This window comes from Phaethon aethereus, assembly GCF_964289735.1.
Source record: "Phaethon aethereus genome assembly, chromosome: 16".
Classification (NCBI taxonomy): domain Eukaryota; kingdom Metazoa; phylum Chordata; class Aves; order Phaethontiformes; family Phaethontidae; genus Phaethon; species Phaethon aethereus.
In genome coordinates this window covers 3,697,658-3,722,161 of record NC_138592.1, presented here as the reverse complement: position 1 = coordinate 3,722,161, position 24,504 = coordinate 3,697,658, and the positions used below count along the sequence as shown (strand labels likewise).

The 24,504-nt window shown below is 45.8% G+C and overlaps 1 protein-coding gene across 1 annotated transcript; it reads right to left on the bottom strand.

The window, feature by feature from the left end:
* Positions 1-1,028: 1,028 nt before the first annotated feature.
* Positions 1,029-22,199, bottom strand: CABLES2 (Cdk5 and Abl enzyme substrate 2; the record flags this gene model as incomplete). Its single annotated transcript, XM_082007248.1, has 10 exons — positions 1,029-2,083; positions 2,553-2,757; positions 4,079-4,185; positions 4,573-4,676; positions 5,446-5,611; positions 6,261-6,369; positions 7,736-7,813; positions 8,527-8,619; positions 8,807-8,878; positions 21,688-22,199. The coding sequence occupies 10 exons, from the start codon at positions 22,197-22,199 to the stop codon at positions 1,943-1,945; spliced, it is 1,587 nt and encodes a 528-aa protein (XP_081863374.1). The 3' UTR covers positions 1,029-1,942.
* Positions 22,200-24,504: the final 2,305 nt, after the last annotated feature.

Sequence of the window (24,504 nt, the reverse complement as noted above, 5' to 3'; positions counted from 1 at the left end):
ATGACTTTAGGAAGTGGTGGACCACTTCAGTCATCTTCACCACTGTCTGCTAATTTGAAGGCTCATGATACACTAAATGTTTAGTACATCACTATTTCTTGCATGCAAGGACAGTCATATTCAGTAGAAAGTTTAACTAATAAGCTATTTTGTAAACCTTTTGGAAGATAACTGGCAAGCTTATTGTCTAAGTTATTAGCTACCATCGCACTTATGGAGACTGGAAAGTCCTTCTGTGTTACAGAGAAGTCACAAGCATATTAAATTTTACACAAATAACTTGAAGCTACATACAGTTGAACACAGTTACAAAAGATTTGATAGTCACTGTAATTATTATATATGAAAATTACATTGAGCCCTACTTAAAAGAGGAAGGGGCTCCAGTGAAGTTTGCTGCAGTTCTAATGAAGCCAAATTAGCTTCAGACAAAACACAGCTGAAGAGCAAAGACTCAGCTTTGTTTTCGCCTACAACCAACATTTAATACAAGGAACAGGAATTTACATTACTTTACATATTAGATAGCAGGTCCGTTACCCCAGTACAAGGTCTAGTATTTCATTTAGGAGTCAAACTTGAAATACAAATTTCTCAGTCGTTATAGCCAAGCATCAGTTTTGTTCCTTGCAAGTGGACACAGTTACTTGTGTCATAATATTGCTTCAGAAAATAAACCCAAGAGCCAATATCACAGAAGGTTCCACATCTAATCAGAGTTCATTCCCAACCCAGGTATTTTAAAAATAAATGAAGGAATAGCCAATGGTCAGAGAAGTTATTTAACCTCTGCATGAGCGCCAGAGTGCTGCTGGGTCCCAGCCGTTACGTGGCTGTTCAGGTGTGCAACAAATGCCAGTTTTATGAGGACCTCACAGTGATGCAATGCTTGGAAGAATGGAGTAAAAAAGTAGCGTTTTAAATATTAAGCATGCTTTGTTTCATTGGCTTAGTTTGGCAGCAGTAGCTCTACTGACTTGAAGTATTTGCTCAGGGCACAGAAGACTACATACAATACAGTCATACTAGAAAGGTGCTTATTTCAGACTATGGAACACTGAAACAAATAAAAATCATAAATGATACATTTGACAGCAAATTGCTCTTAGTGAAGCACTCATCTTCTACTGAAGAGTGAATTAGGATGGCAATCGCTTTGCTGCAGCTACCTTGTTCAACACGTGGTATTTCATAATTTTTCGTTTTAAATAAAATGTATATTTCTAAGGTATTAGTTAACTAAAATGGAACGGAGTAATTTCAATCTTGCTACTTCTAGATCTATAGTATAGCAGAGAATAGATGCCCTGTGTTATCATTAGTGCAGAGACAACAGAATTATTTTTCTTATATGCAAGGCCAAAGCAGGTAAAGAATAAATGGCTATACAAATTCAGGATTCCTCGCTAAGTAACATAACTAACTTAAAAAGCACTGGTACCAGACCAGCCAGTTTTAGGCACATCTTTAAAAAAATAAAGTATGCATTTCATTAATGTAAAAATGCAAGAAGATTCTTAGAAACATTTGAAGTCTATGGTGCACTGGAATAGAAGTGATGCTTCCTTTAGTTTCAAGGAATACAATACAGGCTTTAAAAAAAAAAAAAAAACGAAACAATACCATAGTATTCTTCACAGGGAAGAACAGTTTTAGTAAAACTGAAAAGATAAATAAGGAATAATAAGCAGCCATGACAGCTGACTGGTGAATATTTGTGCTTTAAATGTCCAAAAGAAAATAAAGTTCAATAACTCTTCTCGTACCATCCCCCAGACTTGGCATACGTGTCCATAACGCACACCTCGACAGTTCAATAACACACTGCAGACTTCAAAACTAGCTGTAGCCATGGCGGGATGCACACAGCGGCAACTTCACCAGCAGTGTTCAGTGATGCGATCCCCAGCACCACTGGCTGTCAGCTGGAACGCAGCTTTGGTTAAGACTGTTGTGTGAGCCGTCTGTAATGAGGTAAAACTTGGTTTTCAGGAAGATAAAGAGCCAGTTCCAAAGCTACAAGGACGGTGAATTCAAAACCAATGAGATCTCTTCTGTTGAATCTGAATCTTTCTTCTAGTTTCTATGATAGTAATAAAAAAAGAGAGGGGGAGAAAGAAGCAGTTAATCCACAAGATACCAACAGACTGCTAGATTAAGTCAAGCATAAAACAGGAGTCAGTGCTGCATTGCCAGAGCTGTACCTAGAGAATCAGAAGCGTTGCCAGGGATCAGATAAGTAAACCAGCTTATCACTTCAACTGTGACACCCACACCTCAGTTACATGTGTTTGCCTGAGAAACCGTAAGTGCAAAAATAACCTCACTGTAGGATCAGTAGGACATTAGACTGCACCAGTCAGGTAGTTTTAATGAATTAAACCAAAACAAAACCATCAAGGAAGAACCCTAATGAGACATAAAACTGACTGAAAGAGCAGGTCTTAAATGCAAGCATACGCTGCTGAAAGTCTTGGCTTTAATCTTTGCCTTGTTCTATGAGCTAGAGAGAAGGTTTTGACAATACCTGAAACAAGTATCATGGTACTTACGTCTATAAGGTGTTTAACTTCATGCTTCCTGAGATCACTGCTGATCTTGGCTGCAAGCAGAACGCAAGCACCAGCACACAGTTTGCGGTTCTGTTTGTTGAGTTTGCCTTGGAGGACGAGCTTCTCAAAGTAAACATAAGCCATGGAGACAGTAACCGGCTCCAGATTGCACTCTTCACTCAGGTTCCGCATCTCTCTCTTTAAACTGTGAATAAGGAGAAAGATACCCTCTCAAACGTAACAAACATTTATGAAATGCTCCAGAAACATTGCAGTGGGGGAACTCAGAAGAGCACAGGGCAAAACTCCTATTTGGAAAGCTGTGACAAGTATTATCCTAGACTGAAGAAGCCCAGCTGACAGCAAGCTGGAGCTGATGCAAACTCATTTAACCTGGCTGACAACATCTGCTGTGAAAGAACAGTTCCACACCTGCCCACAAACACCAGGGACTTAGCTACCTCACTGGCACACAGGCTACTGCTGTGCGATTCCCTCTGGGCTCCTGACCTGGTTCGTGATTCCTACCATAAGACTGAACCACGCTGACCTACAGAATACCACATCAAAGCTGTGCGGATGACAGCAGATGCTGCAGAGAGACCTGTCTACTACACACAGGAATCGAGTCTAAGGGGAAGGCAGGCTGCTTTACACACTTCCCACAGTGGCTGGCCCTTCACTTCAGTACACAGGCAGACTTCATGGTGGATCCTACCTCTCACGGCTGCCATCCATGCTACACCTGCAAGATAACCTGTGCAAGCACACTACTCAAAACAGCTACAAAAAGGAGTACGCAGGACACTGGCAGAACACACTCTCACTGAGCAAACCTTCCACTCGGAGTTGAGAATTACACGTAGCCCTGGTGATTCAGCAGAATTGCGTTTAAGTTGGCTATTTCAGAAGGCCCCGACTGCATTAACCACCGTCTAATACCAGCAAGATTACAGCTCTCGGAAGGCGCAACAGTGCATCTCGCTGATGAGTGGCCAGATGCATTTCCTGGAAGATGAGGAATTCTGTGTGGCACAGTCCTGCCTTCACAAAATGCTTTTCTTTACCGAGGCTCCCCAGTCCTAACACTCTTTATCCTAGAATCTTGTTAGAGTCCACAATCATCAGGGAGTCTGGTGACTGAAAGGCAAAAAATAGCCAGAGGGTCCAGAAAGACAATCCAGTTAGAGTGGGACTGTACTGCAGCCAGACAATCAGGTTACAAGTATTTATTTCAGGGCTAATGCTGCTTCACTGTTAATTGTCTATGAGTGTTAGTACACCACAGATGGTGAAAGAGAACCCTTTTAGGCTGAACTATGAAAAGCAACTGCTACCCTTTGTCAGCATCCTAAACATTCCTGTACAGGGCTGTCACCCTACAGTCAGCTCAACTGGCAACAAGAGATTAGCGTTTAATCATATATACTATTAATAGATCTAGTATTTGCTCCATACAAGTGGAAGACAAAAGCAGCCTTGTACAGCATAGAAGATGTTCTCATGATTCACTGCTTGTTTCTTACCTCCTAATTTTGCTCAGTGTCAACTTGATATGAGGAAACTTCTCTCTAAAGGTTTCGTTCATATCCTTTTTAAGGTCTGAGGGTTTCACATATTCTATGACTGTAGTCTGAAACCAAGAGGCAAAATTTATCATTTCTCTTGTGAACAGTACTGAGACACAAACAAGTCTTCCAAAGACACTAATGCAAAGGCAAACCTGAGTTTTATTATTCACAGTTTAACATTTCTGTAATATCCTAAGTAATAGACCATGCTGAGTCTCAGCCACAGACAAAGTCTTCAAAAACTAATAAGCAAATGGTTAAAAGAAGCAATGACCACATGGAGAGATACACGTCAGGTTGGTCCTCAACAAGCTGAGCGTACAAACCCAACTACTTGTATTTTTCCTAATTCATTCTCAAAAAGCCACAAGGTTTTCTTCCTCGAGGAAGTTCTTTACAGAGGATCTTCTAGGCACTCACTCCTCTGTTCAGGTACGCCAGCCACTCACCATGTAGGAGGCAAAGATAAGAACACGTTTATGTTTTCCACAGGGCCACTGAGGATCATCCAGAAGATTTGGATCATACTCTGCAGCTTCCCCAGCTTCACTTCCTGAGGGAATGAGGAAAGCACAACACTGGGCCACAGGACAGAGAGCTTTAAATTCCCTGTTTCCTCTTTAAAAAAGTTTTCAAACAGCAAACATTAAAAGTGTCAGCAGAGCCTATAGTACAGGCAAACTACAGCTACAGTCCTCTTTGCATCTCCTAAGTGCACTGGTCACATACTGGAATTATTAAAAAGCCACACAAGCTCTTTCTCCATCATGTGCCTGACACACCATTTTAGACTTAGTGCGAACTGAGTTTGTCATCCACAAATATGCACAGAAAACAACTGCACAAGACTGAATTCTTTTGCCTACTCTCTAACAGAGGGAAGAGTTGTCAGGCTTGCTCTTTTACACTAGAGGAGGGATTCTTGTCACAAACTCTTTGACCTACACATTGTTATGTGCTAAAAGGCAAGGAGAACCACCTGTATCCACGTACACCAGATGTTTCTTGTTGAGTAATATAAAACTTTGCATTTCCAAGGAAATGGCTTTGCGCTCCTTGAATTGCATAAACAGAACTAGGCCAGATATACAGAGGACTGTGTGTATAAGGAAAGTGTGCAAGTGTCAATGAAGTACAAACAATGAGCCTTAAGACTAAGGAGCTTTCTCTTCTAGGCTATGCTAAAAACAGTCTCCTTCCAGCTGCAGCACATCCTTCCTAATAAGGCACTTGACCACTTGCAATAGTTTCAGACAAATATATTCCTTCTACGCTTTCCTGCTGTGTGCACAAGTGGTGACAAATCTGGCGGCTGTCCTTACCAATCTCTGTTCCTGCTGGTATCGTTTTTGCGGTCACAGGTTTGTATCTCGATCCAGGAAGACTCCGTGAAGCACTGGCTCGACATGAAGGAGCGGCACTATGGCTGTCGGCTTTGCGAACAACTAGGGCATTGGTCGGATACAAGAATTTTGCATAGGACACAACCTTAAAGAAGATAAAGTCATAGCAGTTATAGGGGAAAATTTCTTGAAAAGCTTATTTCCAGACATATAGGATTTTCCAACTCAGAGTCCCCTAGAGTTTCTATTTGGGAGTGGGGACCTTGAAATTCTGGGACAGGAGGAAAGGGAAAAGTTGGATGAGGAATGCCGGCTTCCACAACTTCAGCATGGAAATGTTGTAGATTTGGTGGGGTGGCAAAGGGGAGAACCACATCAGTAAAATTCTCGCAGTATATAAATTTAATTAAAGGGGTATAAATTTCACCCATATTTCTATCAAAACATCACTCACATGTTGCCTGATACACCAAAGTCAAATCAATTCTCCAGAAATGTGGGCAGAAGTGATCACAGGCTTCAACAACCTCCTCAGAAGAAAGGTTATCATAAGCCAAACATTTCAACCTAAGGATCTAAACAAACTTTTACTGCTCTGAAAAGTCACAGCACTCACTTTATGGATGGCAAAGCACTGCATAAATTAAGTGATCTGCCCCAGCATGAAATGGTTCCAGGTGACAGCAGCCAGCTTACCCACCCGTTGTCCCTGCTCTGGTCAGTGGTTTGGTCACCGCCATTACAAAAGAGACAAAAAAAAAAGCAGGGAGGGAAGAAAGAACATGTTTCCTTACCTTGCCATCAGCACCCAGCTCTACTCCTTCCAGTCCAAGCACCATCTCAGTGGAGACTGAAACTCCCCCAGAAGGATGCCGCTGCTTCTGTCCTTCCATTTTTAGATCACTAGATGCAGATAAAAACGCACACTGTTGTAAAATGCAGCACAAGCCCAGCTTCCTCTGTGGTAAACGTCAGGTCCATCCACTAGCTACAGCCACCACCACCAAGTCAGAGTCCTCTTCTGAACAGGGCAATCCCTCAAACCCACCTCCAAGAAAGCATTATTTTTTAACGATTCTCTTGAAAACGTGGAGACATTCGTTAATTGAAGAATCAGATTTTATCTCATTAACTCAAATCTGTAATACCACTATACCTATCAGAAGTAAACTGCTTTTTTTAATTCGGTCTTTCTGCATAAGACTGTATCATTCCTAACACACTAATGCTCAAACACTTTACAGCAAACATGATTTATATTACTAGTTTTCCAGGATTAGAAACTTGCCTTGCAATTGCAATTTTCCCACCACTCTGCACACCAGCTCAAATTAAGAATTAAGGCTGCTAGCAGAACTCTGCTTCAGCGATGGCAGCATGCAGCTTTTTGTCCCCTATGTTCCAATGCGAAAAAGCAGCTTTCAGTTGAAGAACTGCATTGCCAAGCAGAACGAGACAGTGCTCAGAAGTCTCAAATAGCTCCGGTGACCTTGCTGCTTTTCTATTAAGTGAGAGAATATTTTCCCATCAACTATTTTTATGGCAAGTGCATTTGCATACAATACAATTCCCACCACTAAACATCCGTTTCCTTCGTCCATAAGTTATGTAAAGGACAGAAGTGACAACACAATTGTTTTGCCAAAAGTAGATTAGAATAAAATTAGTATTTTCTGTGGTATACTTGTAGATCACAGACCTTCACAGAATCAACAGACTTCATAAGGGACTGAACAAAGCTGCAGGGAAATTCAGTTAGCAGGTTTTGTTTCTTGTAAGCGATCATATTGACAGTTCTATACAAAAACGTAGTACGAACACTAAAAGCAGTTTTAGTCTAATCTGTTTCTGTTTTCCTTAGACTGCAAATAGTGACATTGATGGCTTAGAGCTGAAAAACAGAAGAGCATCTTAAATTTATTTAGATGTAACGTCACTATAAAACCTTGAAGGTTTCCAGTAAAGGCAGCAGCATCATTCTCTGATGCTCTGTACACTTTTTTGCTGATACAATTGTTTATTGCACTAAAGACAGTAGATTTCTGACCACTTCAGAAGCACAGGAAATCCTACACAGCAACAATTCATATAATCTCTTCAAAGTTGGTTTCAGGGATTTCACAGGACTGGAATGCTTTAAAAATGTGCATAAACACCTGAAAAAAGTCTACCTTTTCCACTATTTTTCTCTTGGAGTTTGACACTGTGGCAGTGTCTGATTTTACTGCTCTGATAGCAAGTTCTTGTCCTTTACACATTAATAACTCACCTGATCCGTAAACTCTCCCCGTAAGGTAGGATAGAAAAAGCCACACAGAGTGTTCGTTTAGCACAGATTAACACTATCCTGTAAGCAGATAGGAAAAGATCAGGATAAGAATTAAGATTCAGAAGTTACAAAGCAGCTTTTTATGGAACTTGAACACAGAACTCCTCTTAAATTGCTCTAAGTCACATAGATACTGCTATGGATTTTATGTTTTCAGAAAGCAGCACAAAAGCAGAGGTTTCATTCTGACCCTGTAGGTCCTTAGAGCCAAGCTCTGTATCAAAACCCAGCGTTCAGTAACTCCCATCACCTTGGGAGCTCTAGTCTTTGAATATATACCCATATTTATGTGATTTTTACATAAACCTTGTGAAAAGATGTAGATAATATTTTACATTTAGATGAAGTCTTACACCTCTACTACTAATAAATATGAACACAGCCTCCCCTTTCTCTTCTGCCTAGCAACTATCAGCCAAATTCTTGGCTCAACCAAGCCATTCTCCTTAAATCTTCCTCAGCTCTAAGCTCTCTGTGTGCTAGAGGTAAGGAGGATGCTAGAAGAAAATGATTCCACCTCTTCAGAGGAGGATGGCAGAACCATCAGAATATTGCTGCCGGTGTAGCAGATACAGCAGATGCCTTCGATAAACATATAAAACTAACAAGACCCCAAGGACATCACCTTATTCCACTGATACTAAATAGCTAATTGCATTGAACTAGAGTCTACGGCTGAGCACATCCTACTTCACCTGAGTACAGGAAGAAACTTGACCTCCAGAACTTACCTGCTGTTCTTGGTGTCATACTGCCTCATGTTCTTGATGAAGTGCATCTTCTTCAAACTTTTGTGTCTTGGAGACCCAGATATATGCTTGGTTCTGCAATTATAAAAAAAACCACAACACAAAACCTGTTAAGTGCTCTGAAAAAAAAAGCCATGCCTGTGGTATGATCAGATGGCAGCAATAGCATGCAGGACCTCAGATATTGGCGTGGAGAAGGGTGGAAGGGAGGAGAGGACTGCATGCAACGAGTTGAGATTAATGCTGCTTTTGAAAAAAGTACCTTCGTACACTGGCATATTCCACTATGTCTTCTAAAAAGTCTAGAGAGCAGCGCTGGGAGATAAAACGCCTTCTGTAAAACGCACAACACCACGAAGAGTGAACAATATTAGTTCATGGCCTCTGAGTTTATGAACTGCAACAGATCTATGAGCTCTTAGGACAAAGGGCAGGTATTTTGGATTGTTTTGTTGTACGAGCGCTTAACTAAGAATTTCAAGTTCCTATAAAGGCCAAGAACCTGTCTCCCCCTCTAGGACCCTTGAAATACACATTTATAACAACTTCATTAACAAGAGCATTCGCTATCTTCAACACATAAGAACACCTACCTATAAGTTGAACACCTAAAAAGCTTCCAAATACTCCTTTAAAATCTTCTAAGAAATATCACAAAAAGCCCCCCCTCATCAAGGCAAGGGAATACGTCACTTTATATCAATCTGTGGACAGATACAGGTATATCTGTATGATGACTGAACATCTGTGTCTATTCTCGATTCAGAACAGTCGTCTCCAGGTGCTGGAGTCAGCAGACTGAGAGTCTATGACGGTAGCTCAATAAAATCGACAGGTCTCTCCAGAAAACAATAAAGGGGGTTATTAGAGGAAGCAAAGAGTATGCGGTACCCATCTGAAATCCCAGAATGGAAGATGCAAGGAGAATAATGGCAGGAATCATGTGAGTTAGTATAACAGCAATAAGATACCGCATTTAAGCAAAAAAATAGACTTTGACAAAGTAAGAGACATTACTATTGTCAAGTTAAGGCATTCTTTGTTGTAGAGATTTACAAATGAATTGTGAAACTATGGACTGCAATTTCCATAGGAACAATGCACTGAGATTCAACTGCCACTAGCAAAACGCTTACAGCACAACTATCAGATGCCATATTTTCTGCTTTTGTTTAAGCATACATTGTGCTACATTTTTAGCACAAGCCACATGCATTCAAACCCAAAGTTTTCTTCCAAAGTGACACAGTAACTCAACTAATGGACAATACTGCCATGGAAGTCAACGTAGAAGCAGCGTACGCAACACAAGTTGCAAGACTCTGGTTTGACAAGATCTACTTTTGGAAAAAATTCAAACTTTAAACTGCATCAGAGCTCTGACACCCACAAGCAGACAAACTGCTAAGACAGACCAAGGCCGTGGGCGCTCTCATGCTGGAAGTTAGCATCCAGCACCAAAGCAAAAGCATGGGACCTTGGGTGGGTGCAAGGGGCAGGGCAGGGGAGAAGCCAAGAAAAATGGGATTTATTAATTGTTAACAGCTATGGAAGAGTTTTACCCAGCAAAGCCATTTGTAGCTTCAGTTGATTCAAGGTAAAGATCAAAAAACCCTGCTTGGGATTAAGTCTGGTCTTGAAGCCCAGCACTTCAGGATTGAGACAGCTGGACAATCTGCGAATCCTAGTGACTTTGCCTTTCCTACCCTCCAGCCTGAGCTGGGTAAGAAACCACACCACACTATTTTGTGGCTACAGAAGAGATACACCAGAGTTCTGGACATGAACGAAACCTGTCTGCTTTTTCTTAAGCACGGTGTCTAGAAATGCAAATCGTCTGAGTGACAAACAGATGCTTTCACCTCTTTTCCCCCTTCTTGCAAGTTATTTCTTCTCTTCTGAGCTACTCGGAGCTATTGTCAGAGCTGCCTGCCAAACACCGTGCCAGCGAGACATGGCAGTTTGCCTCCGCAGGGCACATCGCCCTAACAGCCGGCATCGCGGATGCACAGGACTTGCTATAAAATGATGGATTTCCACAACAAGCAGATTACCAGCAACAGGAGCATTTGCCCCTCTTGCTTCAAGCTATACCAGGAACACAAAAGCCAGCACTTGAGAAAAGACGGCGCTCTGGTATTCTTCCTTACAAATTGACATAAATGCTACTTGAAACTGCTGATCTGCAGGCAAGCCTCTTCCATAAAGTCTCTGAAGTTATTCCAGTAGTTGTACAATCCCAATGATTACCTAATGCTTTTGCAAAATGACACTTCAATCTGAGTATGCCTGAAACCAGGTTAGTTCCTTATTCCTCACTAAAGTTCATGAGAAACAATTCACCATTTTCTCTATGTTCTCGAGTACATAGAGAATGAACACCAAACTAATGAACATTTTTCTTCTTCCCAAAGTGTGCTTACAATCTCCTTAATAAAATACAATTAGTGCCCTTTCTCTGGGAATTTGTAATAACTTATACTCCCATATAAAACTTAATTTTTTTTCCCCTAGAAGGAAATTATCTTCAGATTCTCAGCAGCACTGTTTAGGCATTCTTAAAAGAAAAGAGACTATGACTCAAAGAGATAGGAGGATGAAAAATTAGCGTCCCTTTCTGTAAACACAAGAGAAGTAAATCTTCACTAACACCTTCAGTATTGCTAAGGACTGCCTCCTACAGATCAACAGCTATTAAGGGTGCTACTGAAGACCATTCCCGGCAGAGCTTCACCACCCTTCACCAGCACTTTGGTTTTAAATTTTTTTTTTTTTTTTTTTTTTTTGGCGCTTTTCAACGAGAACTGCACAGGAAAGTTTAACACTTTCACATACATTTGGTTCCTTGGTCTACTCTGGCATATAATCTGCAATAAAAACCCCTTCATGAATGTGGAGGCCAATGTCAAACCTCCTGGCATGAATGCAGCTGGTAACATCCACAAGTCTTCCTCCCCTCCTGGGGGAGACCTGGCTGGATACAAATGACAATAGGCACTGGCGCAAAAAAAGCACGGAGTTCTGTAAAAGGGTGCGGGTGTAAGTAACTGGATGGATTGGGAGAGCCATGGCTAGACCCTCACTAGCAACTCCACAGTGCTGTAGGTGCAACTGCCCTCATGGTGCTCACCACCATGGTGGAGACCCCTCTGGAGCATTGCATCTTCTGAATACCACCTCGTTTTCTCAGTAATGGGACAAGTGACAAACACCCAAACCTGCTGCTCTAAGAGTGTATCTGGAAGCAAAAACCTGCTGCAGTGAAGATCCTGCCCCTTGACTCAGAACCACAGTGACTCATCCCCACTCTGCCAAGAGGAAACTTCATTTTTAGCTATGCTTGTAAATAATATTTTCCATCCTCAAGTGAAGCTGTCACCTTGGAGAAATCCCAGATGCCAAGCGAGACATCCTCCCTCAAATCTCAACACAAGGCGCATATAAAGAGGTCTCAATATGTCACTTTAGGTCATTTTAGACTAGCTATTAGGAAAAATTTCTTTACTGAGAGAGTGATCAAACATTGGAACAGGCTGCGCAGGGAGGTGGTGGAGTCACCATCACTGGAAGTGTTCAAAAAAGCGTGGATGTGGCACTTCAGGACATCGTTTAGTGGGAATAGTGGTGTTGGGCTGATGGTTGGACTTGATGATCTTAAAGGTCTTTTCCAATCTTAATGATTCTGTGATTCTGATCCTTGTGTTCACTAATCCAGTTAGAGTACCCAAAACAGTCTGTATGCTCAAGCCAACATTTTACAGCAACACAGCTCCCGCACTGCAGTCCAGGAGAGACTGCTCGATTCCTCAGTACCACTAGCGCACAGAACTTCTTTACTAGGTAGTGCAGTACTTGGAGTACGCTGCAGAATTAAACACCTTTTGAGTAGTCTGCACTTATTTTTTATAGATATATATACACACATATATATATTTTTTCTTCAGTTTGAGTGCTCTTCTCTTGCAGCCAGCCTGTACTTCCACAATAGGCAGCAGAGGATTGCTTCAGCGGCTGCTAGCTTCGATGAAAAAACGTTGACTCACATACCCTGTGCTAAGCAGCTTCACCTAGGATAACACTTCTTGCTTGTGGTCTGCTCCACTGGAATTCAAAGGATTTTAAGTAGTTTACACAGAACGTTTGTTGCCAAATACAGCCCAAACACTGAAACAGAATACCAACAGCTATACATGCACTGCGAGGCACCTTACACACACCCTTACCGGCATGCTACCTCACAATTAAAAACTGAAGTATCCAACATTAAAATGTTAATGAATTCTGTGGAGCCAGGCTGTAATTTCAGCAGTATCCTAAAGAAAGTTAACACACCCCCGTTTGCCGATACCAGCTATTTCCTTGACAAGCTATAGAGGGTTTGCTTGTTTGTACATCCTTGGACAGGAGCTCACTTTTGGGTGCTTGCCGCCATTATTTCAGGAGCCAATAAAGCAGGACCCTCCCAGAACTTCAAGATTAAAAACAGCAAGTGTGTTTACAAAGCCAGCACCTCCGAGGGGACCCACCAAGAGAGAAAACACATGCAGCTCATGTTCAGAGATAAGGGGCTATCAAGCAGAGGAATTCTGGATTACGCCTTAGTTTATCTCCATGGGCACACACAATCCAAGACTGCTGCCGAATCCCTGATGAGCTAAACATGTACTTAAAAAAAACCCACAAAAACCCTTGTGTTCAGATAAAAACCCACCAAATTAAGTTCAGAGTTGCATTTTGACTCCCACCCTGGGAAGCAGTAGCCAGCCCACACATTTATCCTTTCTGATGGATTTCTCACTGAGGAAACCCATGTTCTAAGTGCTTCCAGCTTCAGAGTTGTCCTCTTCTGATCCTGCCAGCATCCCACTGGCAGAGAAACTCTCTGCAGAGGGTGAACAACAACGGACAAACAGCACGCAGGATTCCCAGCCCTGAGATTGACACAGCTCTTCAGTGTTCCCAGCGGAAAAGGACGCAGCCAAGAGCAAGCTATGTATAGCACCGGTAATCCCTACACATCCCATCTTACGGGCCGAAAGGAAAAAGCTGGTTAAGTCACGGCTCCAGATTAAAGAACACTGACCTTTCCAATGGCTTACCAAGAGTATTTTCCCCTTCCCACTGACGGGCTGGGCTACCTGCAGACACCCATGAGGACACGGGTAAAGTCTGAGAGTAGCTGGAAATGTCTAAGATGGCCATTCTTTAGCAGACGTTATAGTTGAATGGAAGAGATACTAACCCTGTGCTATCAGACGTGGCTTCAGGCACACGCAAGCATCTTCCATGCCTGTTCCTGGGCCACTGTGTCCTCTCTGGGACAGCGGGGCAGCCCTTTGGGCACCTGCATCCCTGCTCAGCACTCCCAGGCTCTGCAACAGCCGTCATGAACCTTGTTTTAACTTCCAATATTGGTCTTTAAATTGCAGCGGCCAATGATCTTACTTATGCGGCTGCCATTTGGCCATTTTGAAGCTTTTCTCTGTTTTGCCCTCCTGGTTCCTGCATTTCTGCTCCAGCAGAACCGGCTTGTCTCGCTCCTTCCCGAAGGGTTACATCAGAAGTTCTAAAATCTCATCAGGATTCTCCTCCCTGTTTGCAATAGGAAGACATACCTGTCAGATTTGTTTTGCCAAGACATTTTAAAGATTAAGCTGTATTGTTTTCCTTCCTTATGGGTGAGCCAACAACCAGATACGAACTATGCTTTGGTTCGACTAGGTAAAATACCAGCATCATGGGATTAAGAGAACCAGTTCCATTTTTTAAGCTTACTTTTTTTGCAACTGTCATTACTTTCTCAGGCCAGGAGACATTTACTGTTTTCAGGCTTGCATCCCGGAGCGTACGAGTGTGAGCATCCCTATTCTCGTACCAGCGCCCCGTGCCTCACCACCCTGGGCACCGACAGTAATGAGTTTCCTGCTCAAAAGCAGATTGAGTGCAGCTCACCAGCAGCAACAGGTTCTCAGTAATTAAAGCCAAAAGAAGTCAGAGAGCGTACTTATACTGAATCACCATCAAAACCACATATTTGGTGACACAAATGACACTAATGAAGAAACCACACCATGAAGTGCCCAGCACTGAGCAAGCCATTTTCATGGATAGATGCTTTCAGCTCCGATGCTCAAGGAGAGGCAGCGGCCCAGAAGACACCCTGCGTAACTAACAGTAAGCATACAGCTAAGGGCTTCTTTGCAAAGTCAGCTACTCACTCTTTTATGGCACCACAAACGCACAGTTTGGATTGCAGTATCAGACTGCCAGAGAATAAAGACAAATCTCATAGCAGAGCTAGTTAAAGTTATTCCTCCAGTAATCTTTATTTTAAAGAATAAACCCAAATTAGCCATGCGAGCCTGGAAAGTACTTTCATGCTTCAGAGCAGGTATCTCTGTGAGACCTCAGGATGAGGGAGGAAGCCCAATTCCTTCACCTTTGTGTTCTTATTCAAGGTTGGTTTGCAAAACTGAAGGGGCACCAGGAGCTTTCCTGCTGGTCCCAAACAGCCAGGAGAAAATCCTGCGCTCCTCAAACACCAGTAAAGCCACATGCAGGAAAAAGTATGTGTCATGCAGCCTACGGGACAGGCAAGAAGGAACAGAAATGAAGTATAATTTGAATGAAGTTGGAGGCAGAGTAAGTGGGAAGCTCATTAAGCCTGGAGAGTTTTAAATACTAACTAGGAAAGAAATTAGATACTCTTCACAGCCAATTCACAACCTCATGTGATTAAGACCTAATGCTAGCAGGAAACGTGCTTTGTATTCATTGTGTTTCATAAATCCCATTGTTTTGGTGCTAAAAATGTTTAGACAACCCAAGGATAAAATAATGCCTTCCACTAAGTATTATGAAAGCCATCTGTTACAGAACCACCAAACCCAGTGCAAGGTTTGCTGTGCCCAGAGCCCACTTCTACAGCCCACTCCTAAAACCCCTGCTGCTTCTCACGAAGCAAACTAGACGTGCTGGCCAGGACACAACCAGTAACTGTGTTTCTCCAAATTTCTACCAGTTTCTGGAGGTGTTGCTAGTTCACCAACCTGGTTGCCTCTGTGCTTTGCGCTGCTCACTAAGCGCTGAACTGCTGCAAGTGTGTCCTCGATAACACTATGGGCATTATGCTAGAAATATTCATGTACTTCCCTGAGAGATGACGCTGTCATTTCATCATGCGCCTTGTTAAAATAAAAGGCTTCAGCACAATAAAACGCTTAAGTTTAACAAAAAAGAGAGAAGAAAAAGAAAAAAAGAAAAAAGAGAAGCTTTTAACTGTGAAGAAGAAAAAAAAATTCAAAATGGGGAACTGGAGGAAACTCAGTCAAAGAAAGTTTTGAGAGGTCTTCAAGTGTTTTTATGGGCACTTGATTCATCGCAACACATCAGTCATCCCTTCCAATCCACAATCAAGGTTGGTGCCTGACGAGAGCAAAATTTTACACTTAAATTTCAGTGACCACAACAGAGCAAGTACAAATCCGTCCATGCTGTTGAGCAAGCGGCTTTGACCGGCAGCCGAGAGCTCCCAGGGGAAGGGCTGCTGGGATCACAGCCTCAGGCAGCGGGGTCAGCTGGCAACCAGCTTCCAGGTTTAAAGACTCAATACATCTCACAAACCAGAGGGCTATCTTGTGAAACGCTTTTGCCTCACTTGCAATTATAAGACCCGTTAAAGGTTCTTCATTTAACATCTTTTTCAGAGGCTAGACTATAATAATTTACAGTAAATTATATACACAAGAGCTATAAACCAAAGGTTAGGTGTTTAAAGCTCTACATTTGAAGCAGCCTCCATCCGCAGTCACCTCCTTTATCAGGGGCTCATTAAATAATCCAAATTTCATTATGCTTGTGTGCATGTCAGATTATGCATTTTTAAACTCAAACTACAGAGCCAGAAGACTTCAGAACAATCTTCAAAAGAAGGCTCAAAAGAATCTTCAACTTGCTCAGGATGACAGCCTCACCAGTTTAACTGGTTGACAGATGGAAAGAAGAGGAACACAGGACAGTTCAAGTTAAGTCTTCAAGATTTTCTACAACTAAAACACATACCGCAGGAAATAAAAAATACTTACGAGAATTTTGCAAGAGTCACTACCCCTCCCTCTGCCCACCCCCCCCAACCCAAACAATCCATACCCAAACCCAGAGCACAAGAGCTCATCTCTAACTCAGAACCACTCTTTAAAACTGAAAGCAAAGATCTTTCCCTCCCTGCCTCATCCCACAGTTCATAGGAGCTTGCAGGAAAAAAAAAGCGCAAAGACCACCACCGCTAATAACTCTCCTGAATTGCTTCAGTCATGGTGCCAAGAGCACACAGCAGCCCCAAAAAAGCTTCACCTACAGCTAAGTGAGATAGCTGTCCAGACGGTCAGCAAAGCAGATGCATGTTTGAGCAGCCCACGTTTCCGTAGTTATCAAGAACAACTTTGCTGAGCCCCAGAGTTATGGTAAGGAGCCCCAACAACCTGAACACGTCTTCCTCACCGGCTGTAACACTCCGACAGGACTTGCTTACTGGAGGTCTGAAACAGGGCCCCACCAATTCTTCCCCAAAGTTAAGCTCTTCAGCTTTTCACATTTCACTTGGTTGCATTTTCCTTCTCAGCTGATGACTCGTTGACTTGCACAAGCAAGACAACATCATTCCCACCACCCTCATCGCCTCCTGCAGAGATGAACCGCGAGTTGGCAGCAAGGGAAAAGTGGAAGCGGTGCTTTTAGGAGCCTCTAGACTCTTTCAAAAAAGAGGTCAAATAAGCTTGGTGTTCGAAGCGGATAGGGTTGTCTGACCCAGACGCACTCGCAGAGGTGTGCGGGACACAAGGATGTGGATCTTCTGATCTCCACGTTTCCTGCTAGGCATACAACTTGGTACTTCTAATACACCTGGCTGGGAATGGCAGATAGTAAATGTTTTTAACTTACAGCTGCCTGTAGTATTTATTATCGGGCACATGCAATTCACCTGCAGTTGTGCATACGAGAGCTGTTGAAGCAAACTGCTTGCTGAGGAGGAAACTGCAGCCCTAACATTTCAGCTGCCTTTTAAACAAAGTTCAGGTTTAGAATATGTTCATTTTCAGCACATCCCAGTCTGCTGTTCATGCCTGAAAGGTCAAAGCTCACAAACTCTGACTGATCTTGTTGCTTCCTGAAAAGCACCATGTGTGCTCAAGTTATTCAAAATAAGGCTTAGAAATTAAATCTATGACTTTCAAACATTGTATTTCATCCACCTCAACAAAATCTGTTTATTACCAGAGGGCTGGGTTTTTTCTCAGTATTTGTATTTCTTAAAGTGAAAACAGCAGCTAAGCTGACAGTAGGACAAAACTACACGTTAACCATCATAAGCATAAAAGCCTGGCTAAGCATTTCTGCCATTCCACCCAAGGAACTAATTTGATCACACCTATGTCAGCAACCCAGCAGCCAATTAACACTTAAAAGCAGAACTGGTCCAAAGTGCTACTGTTATCAACTACTGTTTAAACTCCCACCCTTAAAATGACCTAAATTAGCACAGTCATTTCTGATTTATCAGCAACCGTGAGCATTCAGTGCAGCTCCCTGACCACTGAACATCGAGAACATTAAAGCATCGTTTGCAAATAATTTAGTCTCTGTGTTTATTCTTAGGCCCAGCAAAATGCACCAAATATACGGCAAAACCAGCTGCTTTACATTGCACTACACCGAAACCTCAGAAGCGTTGACATTCTGGGCTGTTGCTCCCATTCTTCATGCTCTCATAACCTGGCTGTTTTCAGGGCCCTCGGTTATCTGTGTTTCCCCAGAAAGCTCTGCCAGGTTTCAGACCCAGCTGCAGAAATTCATTAAAAACCCGTGAATGCTGATTTGTTCGCTCTTTGCCGCCTCCCTCCACTGCTTTTTGTGAGGCTTGTTCTTTGTAAGAACAAAAGAATGGAGCAAGATGGAAAAGGAGAAGGGAGGAGGGATGGCAAGCAGATTAAGCAAGCTGGTATAACACAGTTGTAATTTAAGATCCTGTAAACAGAAGATTCCTTAGGAAAACAAAAGTGGAAGGTTAAAGTCATTAAGTTTATAACGCTCAGCCAGCAGCACAAGGAAACCAAGCGTCCAGACTGCACGGTGCCTCCAAGGGAGCATGGCTGCTGAAGTTTCCATCCTAACAGACCCGACAGCTACCGAGCAACTCAGAAAGTCCACGTCACACCAGCTGAGCAGATCACCCACTCCCTGGGCTGTGCCGAAGATCCTTCCCCTTGCCAGTAAAGAAGCACCGACTCCAGCAGAGGTGCCATCACAACCTGCCCTGAGCTATGCTGGCCGGTCTCATCGCTTCTTGCAACTTCGCAATCAAGTCAAACGAGATGGAGTTTTGTAACAAAACTCTTTCCAATGAAATTGCCAGTTCTAGATAAAGTGATCTCCATGGATCAGGGCAAGCCCCAGTGCGATGAAAGCCCCAGGCACGGCACAGGGCCGGGGCAGCGCTGGTCACCGACCAGGGACAGCGCGAACCTGGAGACCCTTCAGCCCGTGCTCCCTTTCAGGGAGGCTCCCCCAAGGGCAATTCAAAGCAGCTCTTGACAGTGACTAAAAAAGGACTCTGAGGAGAGCAGCTGCCTTAAGTGGGCACCAAAGATTAGATGTCCAGAGTCGCAGCGCAGATTCCACCTCCCCCTTCCCTCTGATGACTTCATACGCCTGCATATTTGCACGACGCACGCAGTTAACCTATCTAGAGTAGCAACATTACCGTACTGCAAACCAAGACCCGGATTCCCAAGTCCCAATAAAAGGAAACCCATCTTGTGATTGATTGTTGATTTCTGAATCTTATTTTGCAAACAGCTCACCTAATGCAGAAGGGGAAGCCGCGTAAGCACCACCGTCCTGCAGGAAAGAAAGTCCCTGAATCACTCCTTGTGCATTTGCAACGAGAGGAGATGCCGCCGTTCTGCAGGGATGAAGGGATGCTCTGTCGCAGTGAACCATGCATTCCTCCAGCAAAAAAGTAAGTGCTCCAAGTCCCTCCACCTGCAAGTTGCAGGTGAAATCGTAGTTACGGAGGGACGGTCCATCTCACCCACTCCTGTGCCCAGCACAACTTGGGGGGAGATACGCTGGGTCTAACACATCCCCACAGGCAGCATAAAACTCTTTTTGTCAGAAGATGTGTGTATCTCCATGTAAAGAGGTGGATCTTCTGCCTGATAGTTTCAGCAGATATTCTCCACTCATTCTTTTCTTCTTTAAAGACAAAAAAATAGATGAACTCTCACTCCAAATCACGCTCGTAAGTAGTTTACAAAATGATTAATGCAGTACAATACACCCTTTCAGTTGTCTCCTCCAAGCTGAAAAAATCATGGCCTGTTTTGTCATTACTCTGACAGAAGCCCTTTCTTTCCCTCAACTATCTCCTCGCACTTCTCTCTACCTTTTATTTCTGATTTATCATTCTTTTCAGGTGGATTGATTAGAATTACTATAGTGGAACATAACATCTAAAATCAGATACAAAGGAAAGAGGAGGGAAGGACATCAAATGAGAAGATCCTAGGAATACTTTCTTAGGGTCCTATTGACTTGGTGTGGCAAGGGGAAGGATTGAATTCCTTACAGAAACTCCATCAGTCCAGAAGTCGGCAGGCACAGGCACACCGAATATCACACCCTCAGAGGTAACTGTGCTTGTAAAGCTCTTGATGCAAAACTTGCCCTCGAGAGCTTTACCTACAATACTAAAGGAATGAAACGAATCGCATGGTGCCTAATGCGCTGGCTTCTGTGGCCCAGGAGTGCTAGGCAGGAGCTGTCGCACAGCAACATCCTCACTTCAGGCTTTCCTGCTCAACAAGCGGTGTACAACGGTGCAACCTGTGTGTACAGCGCATCTGTCCGGCAGGCAACTTCCCCAAGAAGGAAGGAACGAAAGGTCTCTTCTATGAGATGAAGAAAAGCAACGGGTGGTAAAGGACAGTTCAAGAAGGAAGAAACCCACGAGCGACGACATGCCAGAGAACCCCACACCTTACTGACAAACAGTTATTTCTTTTAAATATTGTATTATATAAATATTTCCATTAAATTCACTTCAACCTCCAAGTACCATTTCCTGGGGATACACGGGACACCTCCAGTGTGAGATGTATGCTGAAAGGGAACACCCGTCAACTGCATTAGCAAAGCTCCCCAGCTTTAAAGCACAGACAACATCTCTATTTCAGCTCGCTAACGAAGCCACTATGAAGACCACGGAGACTTAAAGCCTTTGACACTGCTTTGCTTATCTGCAGGCTCCGAGGACCACCTCACTTTACAAAGCTATGCAAGAAACGGCCTGAAAAAGAGTTCCAATCCCCAAGACGCGAGTAACAGCCTGCCTTCCGGCCGATGAGAAAACCAACGCTTTCAGGCTGACAGAAATCCCTTGGAAATGCGAAGGTAACCCTGCACTGAAGGCCAGGACCTCCTCCCCGAGGCTGACTCAAAGTTCCCAGCACACAAGCGTTCATTAACGCAGAATTACTGCACAGAGAAGCGGCGGGGACGAGGCGAAGGCACGACATCAGCAGCGTGGCCATTGCACGGGGGAAGAGTCCCACCAGCAAAGACTGCCGGCTTCACCTGGGAAGAGCAAGACGAGAACGCGGGGCTGGGAGGCGCGGGAGCAGCGTGCGGGGGAGCGCAGAGCTGCAGCCAGAGCCGGAGGCGGTCACGCGCCCTGCAAACCCCCCTCCCAGGCACTCCCGCGACCCGCAGCATCCTCCGCGCCAGCGGCCGCGCGCCCAGCCGCACCCCGGCGCTTCGAGGCCGCGGGCAGGGCTCGGCTCGCCGGATGCACGACCACCCCCGGCCCCCCCCTCCGGCGCGGCTGCCCCGGGGCAGGTGCTCCCTCCCGGCCGGCGCCGCCTCCCACGGCCGCTCTCCCCGGGGGCGGCCCTTTCCCATGCTCCGCTCCCCACCCCCGGGGCCGCCGGCCGGCCGAGGGCGCTGGGAAAAGTCCGTCTCCTCCCAGGGCCCCGGGGGGGTCCCGCCGCTTCCCACGCTCCGCGGGGTCAGGGCGGCCCCGCCGCCGCGGCGGGGCGGGGGGGGGGGGGGGGGGGGCTGGCCCGGCGGCCCCGGCCCCTCACTCACCTCTGCCGCTGCGCCTCCAGCGAGAAGCCGCCGCCCGCCGCGCCCTGCGAGGGGCTCAGCAGCCCCGGGGCGCCCGGCTTGGCGGCCGCGAGCATCCCCGGCAGGGCGGGCGGCGCCGGGGGCGGCGGGCAGAGCGGGCCGCCCAGCAGCAGCTGCGGCAGGAAGATGCTCCCGCGAGGGGGGTCCGCCTCCCCCTTGGCTCCGGCGGCCAGCGGAGTAACGCCGGGCAGCAGCAGGGCGGGGGGCGGCGGCTGGCAAACGGGCGGCGGAGACAGCAGGCGCGGGGGGGCTCCGGCCGGCTCCGACGCCGCCGCCGCCTCCTCCCCCTCGCCCGGGCCGGCGGGCGGCGGCGGCTTCTCGGCGGGAGGGCAGGGCGGTCGGCCGTCCAGGGAGATGTTGTTGAGGAAGAAGAGGGCGGCCTGCCGCCGCCGCGAGTCGCCCCGCTTCCGCGGCGGCGGCTGCTCGCGGGGCGGGCGGGGAGGCGGGGAGCCGCACGCCGTGGCCGCGGCCATTCTCCGAATGAGCCGCGACCGCCTCAGCCGCCCGGGCGGGGCGGCTGGGAGCGCGCCGCGGCGCGGCCGGCAGCTCGCACGCTCATTGGATGCGTCGCGCCGGGATGTAAATGAATCCGGCAGCGGCCCCGCGCTCATTGGCTCGGCTTCTCATCACGGGTAGCCCCGCCCTTCTCTCACCGGCCGGTGGGGCTCTGCCGGGTCCTAGCGCCGGCGCTCAACGGCTCCGCCGACGCAGGCAGCTCGGTGGTGCCCCCGCTGGGTGGGCTGGGGCTGCCCCGGCCCGGCAGACCCCCGCCCTGGGCCGCTCCCCGGGGCCGTCACGCAGGCAGCCCCTGCCTCCCTCAGGCACTCCCCTGCTACAGCCACAAGCCCATCGTGTCCCCACCCAACCACCCACCACGTCCCCACACAAACACCCACCACATCCCCACACAAACACCCACCACGTCCTTTTGCATGATTTTTTTAAAACTTTGCCTTCCCCCATCTCCCCACCCAAACCTCCAATGGCTCTGGCCATCGCCGGTTCCCAAGGTCTTCTGGCCTTCCTACAGGCAGGGAGGACACATCTGCTAAAACCATCGGCAAGTGGCTGTGCGCATCAGACCGCTCCTACAAAAGCAGGTGAAGGTGGTTGCTCCTCTTGCTCCAGCCCGGCAGCCTGGGACCCGGCCCTCCGGTGTGTGGGGCTGGTGTGGACCCCAACCTGCCGGCCCCAAGGGCATGGATCCCCGTGCATGGCATGGACACCCACGCATGGCCCTGAGACTCACCGCAGCCCCTGAAACCCGTGCAGAGGGATGGATCCCTGCGCCTCCCTGCCCCTGAAGCAAAGCCGAGGCAGCACTGGTCATGTGCCGTATATGGGCAGGGCAGACCAGGATCTGGGAGAGCATAAATTTAGTATTTATCTCCACAAAGTGACTCAAGGCATTTCTGCACAGCATGCCGCTTCCCGGACTGATGTGTTTACACTGCACGGTATAAACATACCCCTCAGGCACTTGAACCCATGTCTGCCGCATGTGGGGATGATGCTCTGGTCGCTTGCCAAGAAAGCTCTGCCCTTGTGGCCGTCCTCGGAGGACGTTGATGTGCACTGACGATGTCCACGCCACTGGCCTGGCAGAGGAGGTTTGGGAGCTTTGCCGGGCGTGACGAAGCCTCTGGCGCTTTGAGCAGCAGAGTGTGGGTGCTGGTGGGCTCTGTGTTCCTCTGACACCGAAATGGCTCTTGCAGACTCTTGTGCTTCCCACCTCATCCTCCAAAGCAGCTTGTGCTCCCAAGCGGGATTTTGCCCATAGACATGGACATGTCAGACCAAATCTGCCATTTATGAGGGACTACTGTGTGCAATTAAGCAGGTATTAATGTATTTGCAACACTGGACCCTTAGAATGGTAACTGCTTTTGCCAACTATGTTTAAAGAAGCTACATGACAACTCTTAATATTGCTTGCAGTTTACACGAGCAATCAAACTGATGTCTGATGATATGACCTGAAATATGGACACTGAATAAAAGATTTTGAAACTGTCCTGTAAAACACAAACAGGTTCTACGTGTTTTCATATGGCTGTTTCATAAGATCCCTTTTTGTATACTGTTGCAAGTGGAACATCAACACTTGTCTTATAGCATTAATAGTATTTAATACTGATAATAGGATTAGAGTAGGAAACGTAAGACAATGTTTTCATGTAGGCTTCCATTAAAAAGCCTACAATGAAATATAAACTCTCCCCTTAAAACCCCAAGAACATCCTCGGTATCTTATGCTATTCAATATAGGTCAGATTTTGAGCCTAAATTATTTGGCAGAATCATCTCATATCACAGCTGTGGAAAAAATAATTTGGGATAAAAAGGAATTAAAATCCTTCCTGCTGGCAAGCTCATCAAATAAGCCAAGGGATAAATGGGCATGGAAACCTAGCTAGGCTTGCTGCAAACAATTCTCTAGAACTCAAGATTGACTTTTTAAAAATAAATGGGTTTTTTTCTTCTTTTCCTTGTAAAAACAGCTGCAGGATGTAAATCGTCCCACTGAGTCAGCGCAGGATGAAGCAGAAAGAAGCCAGCCTCCATGGCTTAGTGGGTTGCGAACTTCAAAGCTGAATTTAGCGGTTTGAATGTTGCTGCTGTTAATGCTGGGGAGCTTTCATCTACGTCTGACAAGCGAGCTAGCTCACAGCATACGAGTACAGAGGGCACGTTGCTGTGTTTCAAGGAATCTGCCACTAAATCAGAAGGGCGGCACATCAGCGTCGTTCCCACAAATGGCAGCAACTGGGTACAACC